General features: G+C 45.8%; 1 protein-coding gene across 1 annotated transcript in view; it reads left to right on the forward strand.

The window, feature by feature from the left end:
* Positions 1-13,220, forward strand: part of LOC146755900 (cytosolic carboxypeptidase 4-like) — a 328,030-nt gene extending 314,810 nt beyond the window's left edge. Inside the window, exon 7 of the mRNA XM_085525040.1 lies at positions 12,781-13,220. Coding sequence (XP_085381166.1) covers positions 12,781-12,784 — 4 coding nt within the window. The 3' untranslated portion in view covers positions 12,785-13,220. The remainder of the gene's footprint in view (positions 1-12,780) is intronic.
* The last annotated feature ends 4,986 nt before the right edge of the window (positions 13,221-18,206 follow it).

Consider the following 18,206-nt stretch of genomic DNA (forward strand, 5'->3'; position numbering starts at 1 on the left):
GGCCAGGTTGGATGGGCTCTGTCCGTGAGCATTGACTGCAGACACTTGGAACTGATCATCACCCTCTGCAGACAGATTTACAGCCCCTGCACAGCTCTATATAACAGTCTTATAGAACTACCTCTAGTAGAAGCAATCTCCACACAGAGATCCTTTCCCAGCGCCCCTTTGTGACGTCATAATGCCCCTTTGTGACATCATAACACCCCTTTGTGACATCATAATGCACCTTTCTGATGTCATAATGCCCCTTTCTGACGTCATAATGACCCATTGTGATGTCTTAATGCCCCTTTGTGACGTCATAATGCCCTTTGTGATGTCATAATGCCATTTGAGACGTCATAAGGCTCCTTTGTGATGTCATAATGCCCCTTTGTGACGTGGTAATGCCTCTTTGTGACGTCATAATGCCCTTTGTGACATCTTAATGCCCCTTTGTGATGTCTTAATGCTCTTTTGTGATGTCACAATACCCCTTTGTGCCGTCATAATGCCCCTTTGTGACATCATGATGCCCCTTTGTGATGTCACAATGCTTCTTTGTGATGTCATAACACCCCTTTGTGACGTCATAATGCCCCTTTCTGATGTCATAATGACCCTTTTTGACGTCATAATTCCCCTTTGTGATGTCATAATGCCATTTGAGATGTCATAATGCTCCTTTGTGATGTCATAATGCTTCTTTGTGATTCATAATGCCCTTTGTGATGTCATAATGCTTCTTTGTGAGGTATCTGTTGTGCCATTGATAATGAAGTGTGATGAACTGGAAGGCTTTCAGTAGAATTGCAGCCCTAACATAAACAATGACTTGAACTCTGGAATTCTGTGTAAAATCATTAGCTAGCTTGTGGTCCAGGTCTTCAAACCAAAGGCTGTGAGGTGCTGCTCTTGTTGACACAGGCTGTGAAAGATGACTTGAGCTCTAAGAGTAATTTCCCTTCTGCTCTTTATATGAACGTCAAATCCACAATTAGAATATTAAGAAGATAATATAAAAGTTTGTGTTGCTGGACTGAGGACTTCCATTAGCTGTTAGCCATAGTTTGGAACTTGCAAAGCAATCATATTGGAGCCTTGCTGGGCAACCTGCTCCAGTGTCTCACCACACCCACAGTAAAGCATTTCTTCCTAATATCCAATCCTAATCTACCTTCTTCCCATGTAAAGCCATTTCCCCTCATTCTGTTGCTACCTGCCCTTATGAAAAGTCCCTCCCCAGCCTTCCCTGTAGGCCCTCTTCAGATACTGGAAGGCCACTCTAAGGTCTCCTTGGAGTCTTCTCCAGGCTGAAGAGCCCCATCTCTCTCAGCCTGTGCACATAGTAGAGGTGCTTTCAGCCCTCTCTGATCACCTTCATGGCCCTCCTCTGGACCTGCCTGAACATCTCCAAGTCCTTCTTGTGTTGAGGGCTCCAGAACTGCGTGCAGTGCTCCAGATGGGGTTTCAATGAGAGGAGTGTGGAGGGGCAGCACCACCTCCCTCGACCTGCTGGTCATGCTTCTGTGCTTTAAGCTTATGCTTTAAGGTCCTATATGCTTTAAGGTTTAGATAGTGCAGTCGCCTCACCTCTTCAGGTTTATCTGTGAAGGTCCCTTCCAAGTGAACCGTGCTGATCCAGACAGTTCGGACTGCTCATTAAAATGTTTTAGTAAGTTGGGCTGGTCCTACGAAGCAGTATGACTGCAGTAAGCAGTGTACATGGTGCGCTGTGAGTACTGCACACATTCCTCTTGGCAGCTTGTGGAACAGAAACTGTGCATTGTTTGGATTGTGTAAGTATTCCTGTTGGTCTCTTGTGATGCTTACCTTCCTAGAGCACCTTTCCTCGTTTGGCTCTACATATTTTGGTACCTTACTTGTTCTGTTTGGCTTAGCAGGGAAGGTCTTCTTCTGAAGCATCCTCAGTCTTGGTCTGGGCAGCATACTTAGAAATGACATGGACGTTACATGAGTGGGTGGTCAAAGGGGGGAAGAACTCACCTTTCTGATCTGTTTCCTTTTAGAACACAGTCCTGGAGAGGATTTGCTTTCCATGTTTCCTGGAGACATGGATTCTTAGATGGTTTTGGCTGCAGCTATTTCTGATGTTAATTCCTTTTTCTGTACTTTAGTAGCCAAGTGCAAGTGGAGTGCTTTGGGAATTGTCTGAAGTTGCCAGGTTGCGTGTGATCACATATGTAACGTGGAGTTATGTGTGGTGCCAGTGATAATTCAGTGTGATGAACTTGAAGGCTTTCAGTAGAATTGCAGCCCTAATAGAAACAATGACTTGAACTCTGGAATTCTGTGTAAAATCATTAGCTAGCTTGTGGTCCAGGTCTTGAAACCAAAGGCTATGAGGTGCTGCTCTTGTTGACACAGGCTGTGAAAGATGACTTGAGCTCTAAGAGTAATTTCCCTTCTGCTCTTGATAGGAACGTCATATCAACAATTAGAATATTAAGAACATAATATAAAAGTTGTCGCTGCTGGCCTGTGGACTTCCATTAGCTGTTAGCCATAGTTTGGAACTTGCAAACCAATCTTATTTAGACTTTAGTGGTGAAATCTTCTGATGAAATCTTCCTTCTAATTCTGCAAAAGAATCTCGATGGAACATTTCTGTCTGAAAAGGCTCTGGCATATGAAGATGTGCCAGACTGCAGCCATGTGCCAGATGCGTTTGGATCCATGGAATTTTCTGATGTAGCTTCAGTGTTTGAAGAATCTCCACTCGATCTAAATACTCAGAAAACAAAGCAGGTGTGTGAAGATGTAGTGCTAGTTTCTTACAGAAAAAATACAGCACTTAATCCAGAAATCTGCTTCTCATTGTATCTAGTGCTTACTCCATATTTAAGTATCTAGTGGACCTTGACCAAAGGAAGATAAAGATAGAGCAAAGAAGTATGTTAAGCATAAATTTTGTTGCCTTCTACCTGTAGGCCATGGTTGGTTTGACGTGATCCCTAACTCCAGTGTTTGGTTTGCACAGAAACAGCAAGCAAGGGAACAAGTAAAGGAGTCAGTGAGGATTTTAAAACGCAATGGGAAGAGATAAGGCACAGTTAATAAGATTCTGGAGTTAGGCTGGAGGTAGGCAGAGGTTGAAAGGTACCGAAAGAAATTCAATCTTACTGTGTTGGACAAAAAAATCCACTGTGATATTATTCAAATTTTTAACTAAACCAAGTGATAATTCATATTTATGTTTAGATAAGCTGGTGAGGGTTAATCCTCAATGGAGAATTGAGATGAACAAATCAAAAAATGGCGTTTGACAGTCTATAAGAAACGAACTTATTCTAGGAGAGAATCAGAGTTTTCAACTGTTTTGTTCAATAGCCAAATAATGTATGATATTTTTATAAGCATTGTGTCTGACCTTCTCAGCTGTTAGAATTTCTTTGACAGTAACTTCTCCGGCTGTGATCAGAAAACCTTTTGTTCCGTCTCTGGCACCATTCGAGGCATGATACTCAACTGGGTGATATGGAATTCACACTGTCAACTCCAGTGACAAGAAAAGTGGCATCTAAGCAGCGTGCAAACACAGAGAATGTTGATGCAGAGTCAGCGTTAAGAAATGAGCTGCCCTTTGCATTTCCTGCTCCAAAGGCCTTCTTTTCGAAGAGCCAGACAGAGAAGCAAGTAGAAGGCATATCCTTTCAGGCGCCTACTTCCAAAGGTATGTTGTATCTAACAAATGGAAACCTAGAACATGTGTAGCTTAGGAATTTTTTACTTTAAATATGAATGCAATACTTGTAGGTCCTAAAATTCTGAAAGGTTTCAGTGTGGGGTTTATTTGGTCACAGCACATACAGCTGCCATCCTGTACCTCTGACAGTGCACTGCAAGCGGTTTAACCATCTATCAGGGCACGGTGCTCGTCTGTTAATGATAGAAGTTCTGGCAGTGTCACAAGGAGCATGCCTTGAGATGCATTCAGATAATGAGATAAGCGCTGTGTTCCTAAAACTAGCATGTGTCTCCACTCTCCATCGAGATCTAGTAGATGATTTCTTTAACAATTATGATGAGGGTTTTGTTTTGTTTTTATTTTTTCCTGGGCTATTATTTTGAGTGAAAGAAAAGGGTATGCTTTTATTTAAGCGAGCTTTTGATTGCATCATGCTTCTAAATTAAATGTAACCTACTGGATTCCTCATGATAGCATACGAGTACTTGCATGTATCTGTTCTCCCTAATAGAGGGCGAAGAGACTCAGTGAACCTGGACAGTGTTACCCAGGGTTGTGAGAACAGCTGAATGATTGTTGAGAACTGGTCAACTCGTGAGCCTGAGACCTGGCATCCTCCATCCTAGGGTGGAACTTTACTGGAGCACGTGGGTGCCACAGCAACAAAAGGACTGTGTACAATAGACTGAGAGTTTGCTGAGTTTCTTGGTTGACAGAAAGCACAAATAACTCAGCAGCAAGTGACGTATTTGGGATAGGAGATGACAGCTGGACTTTGAACCCTAAGGACTGCCAAGAAAGAAGCCATCTGCTCAACCCCTGAGCTGCAAACTGCCAAGGAACTCCATACGTTGCCAGGAATGACAGGAGGGTGCTGACCATGGATACACAGCTACGGACTGATGGCAAACTTGAAACAGCTTGAAGTGAGTAAGGGATATCCAGGGTGCACTGGTGCTCAATATTCAAGAAGCCCATCAATCTACACTGGGCCAAAGGATACCAGTTTTAATATCTCATGCAGTGTTTACTGTATTGGAGGCAAAAGGGGGACATTGGCTTTCACCCCAAAGATTCCCGAAATACCAGGCCATCCTGGTAGCGCAGGGTGATATAGAAATAATTGTAACTACTATTGCCAACCCAGTATCTTTCCTTACCGGAACGCCCCTGGTGGAGAACCAGGATGACATCACTGCTTTGAAACAACTGATGCTGCACATTACATCCAGTTGGTCGGAGCTGAAGGACGAACCCGTAGAAGATGCAGAAGACGCCTGGTTTACCAGCAGCTGCAGTTTTGTGAGACAAGGAGGCTGTAAGGCAGGACATGCAGTAACTGCTACTGAGCAGGGAATGGAAGCACAACCATCAGCCGTGGGGACTACCCCTCAGAAGGCTGAAATAACTGCCTTGACGAGAGCCTTAATGATATGGACAGATGCTAACTATGTGTTTGGGGTGTCACACGCTCATAGTACCATCTGAAAAGAGCAAGGATTGCTCACACACAAGGAAAAGAGCATGATGTAAATGTACCAAGGGCTATTCTATGTTGTAGGGCACAGTTCTCTATCCAGGCCCAAGTCTGTGTGGGTGTCTCCTCTATCCACAAAGCTGCTCACACTGCAGGAGGCACAGGCTGAGAGGAGAGGCCAGAGCAGCTCTCCCACTGTGACACGGAGTAGCAGGATACAAGTAAAGGAAGGCCCCGCAGCTGTACTGGGAAGATTCCACACAGTCATCAATTTTTCATCTGAAAGGTAAAGAGGAATTCCCTTTTCTGCCCCTATCATCATTGGTCGGGTGAGTAGCAATGACGCCCGGTGTGCTTCCATCAATGGAGCAGAATAGGCGGAAGGCTGGGGTGCAGGCTTTCCTCTGCTGAGGTGAGTGGGGGCTCAGGGTGTTGCTCAGTGGTAGATTTGTTCACACTGAGTTCTAACAGGAAACTTGCTCAACATCGAAGGCCTTGCAAAAGTCTGGCTGAGTGATGTCAGTTGCTTTTCCTTTCCCTACTGATGCTGTCACTCCACTGTAGAAGGCCACCAAAGCGACCAGGCTGCATGTCTCCATTTCCGCTGTTTCTCCATTTCCTTCTTGTTGCTCCCTGTAACCAGCAGGTTCAGCCATGCTGCTTTCCTGCCTCCTCTGCTGTGTTTCGTGTGGTCGGGATGGAGCTCAAAGCTCCAGCTCTGAGAAAGGTTTTCTGAGAAAGTTACCATCTCTTTTCCATTCCTTTACCCCTAAAAACAGTTTTCCAGTGTCTCTCATGCAAGAATTCTTTGAACAGCCTGCAGCTGACTCTCCTGAAGCTCAGGGTCCTAACTTTGCTTTTTGCCAGGCCCGCATTCCTTGAGATGAGGAACTCTAGGAGGGCATGGTCACTACAGCCCTGACCACCTCCAGTCTTAACCCCTGCTATGCACCATGTCCAGTAATGCTTCCCTTCTGCTTGGTGTGCTTAATACTTGACCCACAAAGTTATTGTCAGTGCACTCCAGCAGGCTCTCAGACAGCTTGCAGCAACTGGGATTGGTGCTGGGTGGTTGCTGGGAGGTGTCTCAGCAGAAAAGCTGGGCTGGGGTGGGCGTGCTATGTCAGTCCTCATCGCAGCTGGCAGAGAGAGTTAGAGGAGGGTGATGGGTGCTGCCTGCTCTCAATGCTGCTGCACTGAATTTGGGGCACAGCAGCACACTGGTGAGTGAGCTGGGAGGGAGACGGACTGCTGCTGTGCATGGCTAGGCCAGAGCTGGAGGACTGTCAAACGTGAGTCATGCTGGTGCAGCCATTGCAGCTGCAGCAGGAGTAGAAGACAAAGAGGTTTTGTAGAGGACAGAGGGTGGTGATTCATGGTTTGATGTCCCGGTGGAGGCCGATAACAAGTGGTGTCATCCAGGAGTCTGTCTTGGGACCAGTGCTTTTTTACATGGTTATCAGAGACACCAATGGTGCAATGGAGTGCACCCTCTGCTGTTTGCTGAGTGGTGCGGCTGACGCAGTGGAAGGAAGGGATGCCATTCAGAGGGAGCTCAACCGAGAGGTTGGCCTAGGTGAATCTAATGAGGTTCAACACAGCAAAGTGCAAGGTTTTGCACTTGGGCTGGAGGAATCCCAGGCATTTCTACAGCCTGGGAGGAGCAGTCCTTAAGAGAAGCCCCGCAGAGAAGGACCTGGGGGTCCTGGTGGATGAAAAACAGAACGTGAGCCATCAGCGTGCTCTTGCAGCTCAGAGAGCAAATGGTCCCCTGGGCTCCATCAGAAGAGGGGATGGCCAGCAGGGACAGGGAGGTGATTGATCTTCATGATCCTTGAGGTCCCTTCCAACCCAGGCCATTCTATGATTCTGTGATTACACTCGCTGTCAGAAATAACGGCAGCTGTACAGAAGCTGGATATATTTTGGGACAGTTCTTGTAACCAGCTGATTTTAAGACCTTGCCTGAGTCAAGAGTCTAAATTGAGTGTCAGAAGAAAGCTGGTAAAGTGGCTATTGCTCATTCTTTTTCATTTGCTGATTCTTTCTCTAGGGTTCCTTTTCCAAAGGAGATTCTGGTGATGGAAGCAGTTGAAGAAAGAACCAAAGCAGCTCTTGCCAAGAGTGCTTGAAGTCCCTGTGGAGAGAAGCAAAGAAGTTGGGCTTCCTCTGGGATGCTCCCCACCATGTTTCAGGAAGGAGACAACTGCTGGTCCACTTTCTGCTCTGTGTGTGGAAAGGTACGTCTGGGTTTCTTCTGCTTGTTTATTCTTTCTTTTTCGGGCTTTGAAGGAGAAGGGGTGGAGCAACGGGAGACTCACTGGTCATTTGTTAGCTCAAGAGCAGGATGGATTCTGCATTGACTGTGAAAAACCTGGGCTAGTAGCATGGGCATGTTTCAGGCTAGACTTTTCTTTTCCTTCTTGGTTTCCTTTTGGCTACAGGGAGACAGCTGTCTAAAGGTGTGTTTTCATACCCACTCTCCAAAACCATGTTTCATTGTTGCAGGTGGTTCAGTGTGCTCTTGCAGGGTAGATGCTGTAGTTTGCTGTAGAATCTGAATGGTTTCTGTTGTTACGGGAGGACTGGGAGGAGGTAGTGAGAAGAGAATTCAATGCCTTAGGTGTATCTTAGTGAGAAATGTTGGCATGAGGTGCTGAAAGTCTTGAGCTGTCAAAGGCCAGTGAGGCTCAGACTCCTTAACCTGCTGGAGCAGGGTGGAAGCAAGGAGTGGGCACTGCCGTCCCACAGGCTGCACTTGGTTCTGGTCTGCCAGGTCTCTGCTGGCCTGGATTTCTTCTGAGAAGTTTGTTGGAGCTGCTTGGAGTAGTGAAGGGTGGGGAAGAAGTGCTGCTCCAGAGCTAAGGCTCTGCATGATCATCTTGGATGGTTTTAACCATGATATCTGAAGACATAGTTTCCATCAGAATGATCCCAACATTATGCGAGTGTCTCAGATGTATGAGAGCACCCGCCTCCTCCAGCTGAGCCATAGGAAAGCTAACTGTGCCCAGTAATTACAGCTTCTGCAGATTGAATATGCTTCCAAGTGTTTTCCTTAGTGATCAATAATGTCCCAGCACTCTGAGATTCCATCTCTGGCACAGTCTGGAGCATCTCTGCAATCCTTGGGTGCTGGAGGGCACGTGGTGAGTGCGTGGACAGGGTGGAACAAACGCATGCGTGTGCTGAGGAGTTGGGTTGCACACAGGTGCACACAAAGGGGTGTTTGTGGAAGGTGTAGGCACGTACGTGTTCCCAGGGGTGGTTGGCACATGTCTGTGAATGCAAAGGAGGGCACACGATGCAGTGCGTGCATGGGGGTGTGCAAAGCAGGCAGGGTGGTGAATGGGTGTGCATGTGCACATGGATAGGGGAAGGCTGGGGTTACAGGTTGACCTGTGCTGAGGTGAGTGGGGACTCACGGTGTTGCTCAGTGGTAGATTTGTTCACACTGAGTGCTAACCGGAAACTCGCACACCCTTTTTGTTTCAGCTGTGCCAGCGCTGTGATCCCTTGCTGCAGGGATGGGGTGTTGGAAGGATGGTGTGCGTGCCAAGCTCCCATCTCTTGCAGGAATCAAGTGTAGAGCAAAAGGGATGTTTGGGCCAGGTGACTGTAAGAAGGCTGGCTGCTTTGGATGATGGCAGCTGATGGAAACAGGTGCTCTGGGGACCGTTCAGCTTTTAACAGTAGACAGGGGTCCTGCAGCAAGAACGACTAGGTTCTCAAATGGCTTCAGACGTGCACACCGAGTACATCCCCGCAGACATTTACCGGTAGTCGGCTCTTGCAGAAGAAGATTCAAGCAGCAGAACCTTTTGCTCAGCTACAGCACACAAATGCTACAAAAGCAGGAACAACCTGCAAGCTCTGGGTCTGTTTGTCTTGCACAGGCATGCACTAACTGCGTTTGATGGTACCCCCCATCCTTGATTTCCTTCCCTGCTTCTTGTCTGATGACGCTGCTGAGCTAGGAACAAGCTGCCCAGTGTGGCAGAGCATGGTGCAGAGCTGTGCTGGGACCTCCTCCCCTTCATCTGCTGCAGATCAGTGCCCCACACGTGCCATTGGGATGCTCTGGCACGGGATGTGCCACCAACCCAAAGCTCCTTCCCACCTCCCAAGGAAAAACAAAGCAACCCAAGCATCTCCAGCAAAGCTGCCCAGCAGACAGCAGGGAATGCAAACAGCTTCTGGCTGCTCCCCTGCACTCCCGTCCTAAGTAAGAGACCCTACGAGGACTGGCTGGGAAATCAGTGCATGACACACGTGAGTGTGCACAGGATTGTGCAAAGCAGTGGGGTTCCACGAGTTTGTGTGTGTGTGTATCTCTGCTGTTATGAAAGCATGGGAAGACTGCCTTACTGAGTCCCAGATAATTACTTATCCTCAAATGATTTTTCCTGGCCAAAGTTAGAGCCTCTCACAGGTAATCGAGACCAACAGGCTGTTGTTGCACAATCAACAGGCACAATCTAGATGATCAGCTGAGGAAAATAACGCATCATGCGAAGGGTACTAGATAAGTGAGCAGCTTGAGATCTGCACATTTATGTGATACTCATGGTCTTAGACAATATTTGCCTAGAGAGGTCACATTGAATGAAAGCAAAATCTAAGATGAATGAAAATATGCACAGGAGAAGAAGCCTCTGAGGCTTCTGAAGTGTTATGACCAGAAGACATAAACTCTGTTAAAGCAAACGTTTCTCTCTATTTTTTGTGTTATTCCAGGCAGGCCTTGATTACCGCCTGAACACATGCTGTGGAAGCCCAGCTTATGCAGCACCAGAGCTAATCCAGGGCAAAGCGTCTATTGGCTCAGAGGGATGTAGAGCGGTGTTTGTTTTCCCCTCTTTCCCTTCCCTCTCCACAGAGCATTTAAAGGCAGTGGAGCTCAGGTAGGCTCTCTTGGTTTCCCTTCTGAATTCTGCTAGGTTGCATTGCTTGGTAGCTCTCAGAAGCTGTCAGTGGCCACAGACTAGAAAAGTGCAATTGGTCTCAGTTCACACAGCTGGCTGGTTTGTCTCTGGCTAATCCTGAACTGCCTCAAGCGACTGCTTTGGGGCTCTACAGAACAGCAACTTCAGAGATCTCTTTCTATTACTAAGTGTTTGAAAGAGCAATTTGCTCTGTTAATTATCCATCATTTCTGTGCAGTCTGTTTTGTCAGACTTGTCTTTAGCTTCCAAGTTGTATGTGAAGAATTGTTTCCGTTGTAATGCACAATGTACTAAAAATTGAGAGATGAAAATGTGAAGAGTTTTTCCAGCTTTGATTTCATGTCTGGAATTTTGGAACCCACTACTTGCAGTTGTTAATCTGTCCAAACTGGTCTGGTTTGGGATGCCCTCGTACTTCTTGAATTGCTGTTAAAGGCGGAGCAATTCCTACAAGTGCCATGGCCCCACTGTTGTTCTAATTCTTGTTTCTTTGTTTTCCACACACTGCTTTTCAAGCCTCCTTTTTCTTTACAGTAAAAGTGAGAATTGCACTGTGAGGTGTCTGAACCTTGTTGTGCCTATACATAAATAGAACAGCAGCAAAGCCTGACAGGTGACTGTGCTGACAGCTCTCGTAGCCAGTAACACGTAACTGTGCTAAATCCCTTGTGACGGCTTTGATTTCATTTTTGCCAGTGAAATCCTTGTAAAAGGAACTGCAGCAGTGTGATGAGCTAAGGTGAAGATGCTGGTTTTAGTAGTGCTCTAAGCTGAGTGGAAGGGCAATTGAATGAGGGTTATATGCTTTCTCTGGGACGATAAGGTTTTTTTTTTCCTGAGGGAAAGAGCCAGCTTTTCATGGGCTATATGTGGGCTTTGGCAAGGGCAGACAATCCAGTCTGTCAGGAAGCCATTTGAGGTGCTTCAGGTTTGTAAGCTTGTCTTTTTGTTTCTCAGGTGGATATTTGGAGCATGGGTGTACTGCTGTATGCTCTGCTGTGTGGGTTTTTCCTTTGGATGATGACAATATGATGGCACTCTACAGGAGGATACCAGTGGGTATCGGTGGTGCTAGAATACACTGAGAAGGGAAATAGCTGAGCTTGACAAGAGGCCTTGCTTTTCGGATGGCAGAACATGCTGAGCTGTGGGTAGAAAGGCCTGTCTGCTGAATATTGTACCTGTTTTTGCTGCTTTGTCTACCAGTATTTTGTGGATTTGGTTCTACGCTTGGTTGGCCTATGTGGCACTGTAGCCTAATTCTGTACCATGATAGCATACAGAATTTAAGGAGAAGTATTTTCTTGCCAATGGGCTGGATTTTTTTGTATCTGGTTCTTCAACTGGCTGCTCCCTATACTATCTGTAGTAAAAATACAGACACATCATTTGATTTCCCTGAAATGAATGTTCCTAAATGCCAGCTCTTCTCATGTCTACAAAGATCAAAGTTCTGCATTTGCTATTAGAATTTCCTCTTCCAGAATCAGGAGGTAATGTAGGACCCCACAGATTGCCTTCAGAATCCAACAGTTAGTTCTGTTTCCTTTCGGAGTGCATAACAACCTGAGCACATGAATTGAATGACGTGGCTTGTTAGTCTGGTACAAACTCTGCTGTACACTGAAACCTGGTCCATTTGTAAGCAGGACTTTGTCCATCTCTGCAGGACAGCAGAAAACCCTTTGTGCTAATCATGATGCCAAGAAGCAGAATGCGGCAGATGATCCAACTGCTTCAGGTGTTCATTTCCTTAAAACTGAGAATAATTTTGGACTGAGAGTTTGTAAGCAGAACAGAGCTCTTAAAGCTGTCAGAGATTATTTCTGCACTGTTCAATTCTATCTGCCTAACATACACCGGATCTCAGAACTGCATTGCTTGAACTGGTGGAACTTGTTGAAGTGAACTGGGATGAGCAAGTTTTAGAACTTAGTCAGAATGCAGTAAAAAATGGATAATCTCATGAGTATTAAGGTACAGGCTTGCTATTTCTGCACTGAATTTGTTTTTATTTTACATGGCTGTGATCTGAAAGTTGCTTGAAACGCAGGCACCTAGGCACTGTTGTGTAACTGAATTTCACACGATAGGTCCTGAAATATCCTGGAATCAAAAACTCTGACTTGTTTTAAGTCTGCTGCTTGAGTCTAATCAGGGTCATAGTGTCTGTGTGCAGTGTTTCTTTCCCTGTAATGCTCCACATCATTTCATTTTGGGAATATTGAAGGAAATGGACTATGTGCCATAACTGTTGTTAGAACAAAGTATGTCTGGTGTGATCTTATGCATAGGTTCTGTAACTGCTCTTCACAGCTCAGGTGTTTGACCTTCCTTTTGGTGAAGTGATGAAATACTGCTGGTTTCTATCTGTGCTTCTAGGCACCTTGAAGCTCTTAGGAATAGAACAATTGTCTCCAGTTCTTTTCAATGATATCAGTAACAGCTCGAGTGTTGCTGCCCACTAGGTAGACCCAAAGAAGCAGATTACAGTGAAACAACACACGAGCTGGACCTGAATGAGGATCACTTTCAAGACAGTGGCTATGCTGCTTCAAGCCTACTTGCTTCTTCCTGCCGCCACTCTATTACCAAGTATCAACAACCTTTCATGATTCAACTTGCAAATGTTTGAAACTAACCCTTGTGTTTCTATGCCTTCCTAGGTGATTCGAGCCCTTGTCAACCCCAAAGATCCAAACCAAGCAGTGTCTTTCCATCAATGGAGAGTTCTTATTAAGCACGAATCGCTGCAATTCGGATGACAGCCTTCCACATGGTAACAGTGATGGACACAAGGGGCTCATCCACGTTCATGCTCTCATATCTCCTGGCTCTGCTGAAGCTCCTGACCTGAGCCTGCCAGACACAGCAGTCACCTGCCTGGATTGTGACCCAGCGCCTTTGCAGTGCTGCCCATCCCAAGCACAGCCCGAGTGTCCCAGCAGCAGCACCACCATGCAGGAGCAGGGCAGCATCAGTGAGGTGAAGCTGAGCATCTTAGATGGGGACTTAGAGTCAGGCTGCCAGTCCCAGGCACCAGGCAGCAGCACCAGCTCTGAGCCACTCTCATCTTGACAAGAGGAGTCCCATCTTCACCCTTGACCTCTCAAGCCCTCCTGTCTTTTATTGAATAAAGTCACTCTCATGCTCAGTCATCGCCTCGACTGCATTCTGAGTCTTCAGTCACAGGGATTGGGATGAATGCAACAAACAGCAAGGCAGCTCAGCTTGCAATGCTATGGCTGTGGGGTTCGTGCAGGCAGAGCTCTGGGTTCCCATTTTGCCTGGCTTTGGGATGTCTGCAGCAAGATCTCTACCATTTTGTATGGGAGCAAATAATCTCTAGCATCCAGGTTGCTGCTCATGATATATCCCAGTCTTCCTGGCTGTCACTTTGTGATACTTTTCAAAGCCTTTTGATACTCTTTGATGCCTTGGCTGCTCCCTAACACCTCTGTCCTCCTGCCATGTTGACTCACGTCTCCCACTTTTAAGCTGGCTTTGCAGATCATCTCCAGCCCTGTCATCATCACGCTGCAGCAGGAGGTGCTCACCTGGCCCAATGTCTGGCAGTACTGCTTGTTCTGCAGATGAGCAGCTGCCTCCTCATCTCTTCAGCTACAGTAGTTTTTCTCAGGGCAGTTAGATGCAGTCATGCTCCTCTGGATTTGGTGTGTTAAATCCATGCTGCATGGCAGCAGTCAGTGCAATACAAAGGTGTTCTGTGTGCCATAGCATTTCTCCAGGGGCTGCCAAAGGTAGAAGCACAACACAGCACCATCCTTCTGACAGTAATGTCTGTGAGTGTTAGACATGTGAGCACTGCATCATCCCCAGCGTGTCAGTGCTTTTCCACACCAACCTGACTCTCACACTCTGCACTGAATGTAACTCTGCTCTTGTGGAGACAAATGCTTTCTGTCACATCCTCCATCCCTGCAACCATTTGCCGGTAGGCAGCTCTTGCAGAAGAATCAAGCAGCAGAACCTTGTGCTCACCCTACAGCATGCAAATGCTATGAAAGCAGAAATAACCTGGCATGCTCTGGGTCTGCAAGGCTGCACAGATGGGAGAGGTAGATTGTGTTTTTGCAGTGGAAGTTTCCAGTATTTTCAGTACATAGTGTAGGCCCTAACTGAATGTATAACCCTCTTGTAAAACAGCTGTATAAGTAGTTTTTCCACCAAGAAAGTTGCTGAACAGAATTAAGTTCAGACTGGGGGCATTCTGACATGGGGAGAATTGAGACAAGCACAAGATAAATACAGGGTGGGTAGAGCCCAGCACAGGACAGAATGAATGTACTGACTTTTGGAAACATTGCCCTTCTCTGTCCGCAGAAAAGTACAAGGCAGACCTAAAAACAAGAGGTTGGTAATTGACCTTCTATGGAAATGAATCCTAGCCACAGTCTCGAGGAGTCTGTGAGCCTGAGATGCTCAACCAATGAGAGCCATGAGAGCATCACCTGCAGTGGGTTTAGGGCACAGAACAGAATTGATTTCACTGACTGGTGTGCAGTTTCTCCCTTGCCAATAGGGGATGTGCGCGCAGTATTGCAATAATGAATAAGCACTGCTGCTATCGCTGCCATCTTTGCCTAACTAGAAATCTTTGACTTTGAGAGTTTCTCACACAAGGGGAGAGGGTAAGAAAGTAAAGAGGCACAGAAAACTAAGGGAAACTGCTCTTCTTTATCTTATCTATAAAAATTGATACGATGCTGTTGTGCATTTTTTTTAATTTTATTTTTAATTTTTTGCTAATGTCAGTTAGATTGTTTTAAAATATCCACACACCAAAATCTGACTACCAAGCAAATGTAATGAAAATGAAATGAAGGTGAGTTAGTGGAAAGCACAAGGCCATATTATATTAGGCTCCAGCAAATTTACAGGCAGTCACTGCACGAAGAGGTAGATCTGAGTTGCACATTATATGATTCCCACAAAGATTAAGGAAATCTGAAGCTTTCAATATATTTTTTTAATTCTTTTTTCATTTCATTTTTAAACACCTGACCCAGACCCCAACCCTCACAGGAGCTGTAAAGATAACAGCATTAACCAGCAATGTAACTCTAATCCTAACCCTTACCCTGATTCTAAAATCGTCCCTAACTCCAAATGCAACAACAAATTGATGCTAGAAGTTTGTAGCAAAAGGAACCTTAACCCTGATCATAATCCAAAAAAAAAATCATTATGGTAACAATAATCTTTACCTTAAGAGTAATATTAATCAGAGCCCAGATGATGCCTGCATCCAATCAGAAGCATGCTTTGCATTATTTAAGAGTTGTATTTTTTCCAATGAACTCTCTCTATTATCACGTTTATAAAGTAACAGAGTCTGTTCTTTTTCTCCTGACACTGTGCCTTACTCCTGACATCCCCTGGAAATGACCCAGATAGGGCACCATCAAAGTAATGCTAATAGTAATGTCAATCCTAAGGGTATCTCTAGCCTCAGTGTTAATGGGACGCTAACAACAATCCCAACAGCCTTAAACATTCTGGTGGTGTGAAAGAGGTGCTGCCTTGCACATGCTGGGCAGTCCCATTGCCTGTTCAATGCAGGCGGCAGCGTAGAAACATGATGCCCGTGGTCAGAATGCCCTGTGGCAGATCCTGGCACCGGAGAACTGACCGGAGAACCATGAGAGAACTGACAACAAATCACGCGACATCAGAACCGACCCAGTGGTTATTTACAAGCCTTGGGAGACCCAGACAGGATCTCAGAGTGGTGAATGTAGGTACAGAAGTTGTTACTACTCTGTTTTCTTCTAAAAGAAGTGTTTTTTTTTCATCTCAGAAGTTGGGGGGGGGGGGGGGGGGGGGGGCGGGAAAGGGATATCAATTTAATTACTCATTAATTTATTGACAGACATTCACGTTTGCTACGTTTGGAGAAGTTTTTATTTGTTTGCTGTGGTTTGATTTTTTTTTTTTCTTTTTTTTTTCCCCCTTCCCTCCTCTTCCATCTTTGTGTTCTTCCCCTATAATCAAAAGAACGGATCCCCAGGGTCTGTCCCGCAGACGTTCTTTCCGTGGTCACTGCTGCCACCTGCTGGCCAATAAGCGGAACTGCCACTGTTGGGCGTTTGGTGCCGCAGGAAGCACAACGCAGATCTGAGTTCTGACCGGTCTACGCAGCAAATCCGCCAGTCTTTATTGCGATAAGCCCTCCAGACAAGAGCATAAAGTCTTTGCCTGAGGGCAGGGTGAGTAGTAATGGATGTCAGTTTTGAAATTTCCAGTCCATTCACCACAGCGCTTTCTGCCTCCATGTCCCATAACCAGAGCAGCTATGCTGGCATGCTCTCTTGGTTCCTGTCTAAACCACTGTACTATATCCATCAGTTCAGCTGCTGTATTATGGGCAGCAGGGTTTGGGGGGTGGACACTGGTCAGGGCACTCCCACCAGCCTATCCTGCATTTTTTTTTTTTTTTTTTTTTCATTTTTGGGTTACAATCAGTCAGATCTCAAATAGATCTAGTCCAAATGGAACCTCAAAATCTGACCTTTTAGTGCCTTCATTTACAGAGTCCATTTTATACAGATTCCCTTGTACAGGGCCCCCATGGTCCTCCAGACAGTTGTTACTGATCTTCCATAGGAGAATGATTGAATTAGGTTTTTTCCCATCAAAACTGCCACCTGTCTTTCCAATTTTTCAACACTATCATTCAATAGCTGATTTGCATCAGCCTGAGCCTCTTCAGTTATGTTCAGACAGTTCAAGGCCATTAAAAGTGGCCATGCCACCATGAACACAGCTAACTGTCATTCTCAAGTTGTAAGTATGTCTTTGCTAAGACCATGGAAATACTCAGTCAGGTGGGCCAGGGACTCATGGACCCTCCCTCCGTCCCACACAGGGCCCCATTTTTCAGTGACAGAAGCAGTGCTGCATTTTGAGGATCCTAGGAATCCCAGGACATGCCCTGACAAAAGGTCATTCAAAGGGGTAGTCTTTCCCCATCCAAACAACTCCATGATATTCACAGAATCACAGAATTGTAGGGGTTGGAAGGGACCTCCAGAGACCACTGAGTCCAGTCCCCCTGCCAAAGCAGGTTCCCTACACCACAAAAGAGGTACGAAGAGGTAGATCTGAGTTGCACATTATATGATTCCCACAAAGATTAAGGAAATCTGAAGCTTTCAATATATTTTTTTAATTCTTTTTTCATTTCATTTTTTAAACACCTGACCCAGACCCTCACAGGAGCTGTAAAGATAACAGCATTAACCTGCAATGTAACTCTAATCCTAACCCTTACCCTGATTCTACAGGGGACTGTCTGAAACGGACATCAATTCAATTACTCATTTATTTATTGACAGACATTCAAGTTTGCTACGTTTGGAGAAGTTTTTATTTGTTTGCTGTGGTTTGTTTTTTTCTTTTTTTCTTTTTTTTTTCCCCCTTCCCTCCTCTTCCATCTTTGTGTTCTTCCCCTATAATCAAAAGAGAACGGATCCCCAGGGTCTGTCCCGCAGAGGTTCTTTCCGTGGTCTCTGCTGCCACCTGCTGGCCAATACACGGAACTGCCACTGTTGGGCGTTTGGTGCCACAGGAAGCACAACGCAGATCTGAGTTCTGACCGGTCTACGCAGCAAATCCGCCAATCTTTATTGTGATAAGCCCTCCACATGGCATTGCGCATGCACTCGAACACGCAACAGGCATAGATTTCTCTTAACTCCTTGAGGAGCAGGCAAGCAGAACAACTGAGCGCACCACTGCTTGTGATTGGGCCACCCCCATCATAGAGATGTGTGTTAGATCTTTTACCCACCCCTGGACTGGCCTTGTTGTTTAACGATAACCTCTGAAATCTGAGCTACTGGTTCTACCACCTGTAGTGTAGAATAGGTAGCCAATAAATGCTTTTCAACTGTGATGTATCTTTATTCTGCTCCATGCCAAACCTGTGGCCAAAACCTCATAGGGGTTCACAAAGAACTCTGGCTCTGCCAGAGCCCCCATCCAGACCCTTCTTGAGTTACATTCACATCTAGTTTGGCTGAAAAGGTTGGACTATAAATACTCAGTGCTTGGGCCTGTTTAACAGATA

This window comes from Coturnix japonica, chromosome 29, assembly GCF_054131305.1.
Source record: "Coturnix japonica strain WE chromosome 29, WE-NBRP24, whole genome shotgun sequence".
Classification (NCBI taxonomy): domain Eukaryota; kingdom Metazoa; phylum Chordata; class Aves; order Galliformes; family Phasianidae; genus Coturnix; species Coturnix japonica.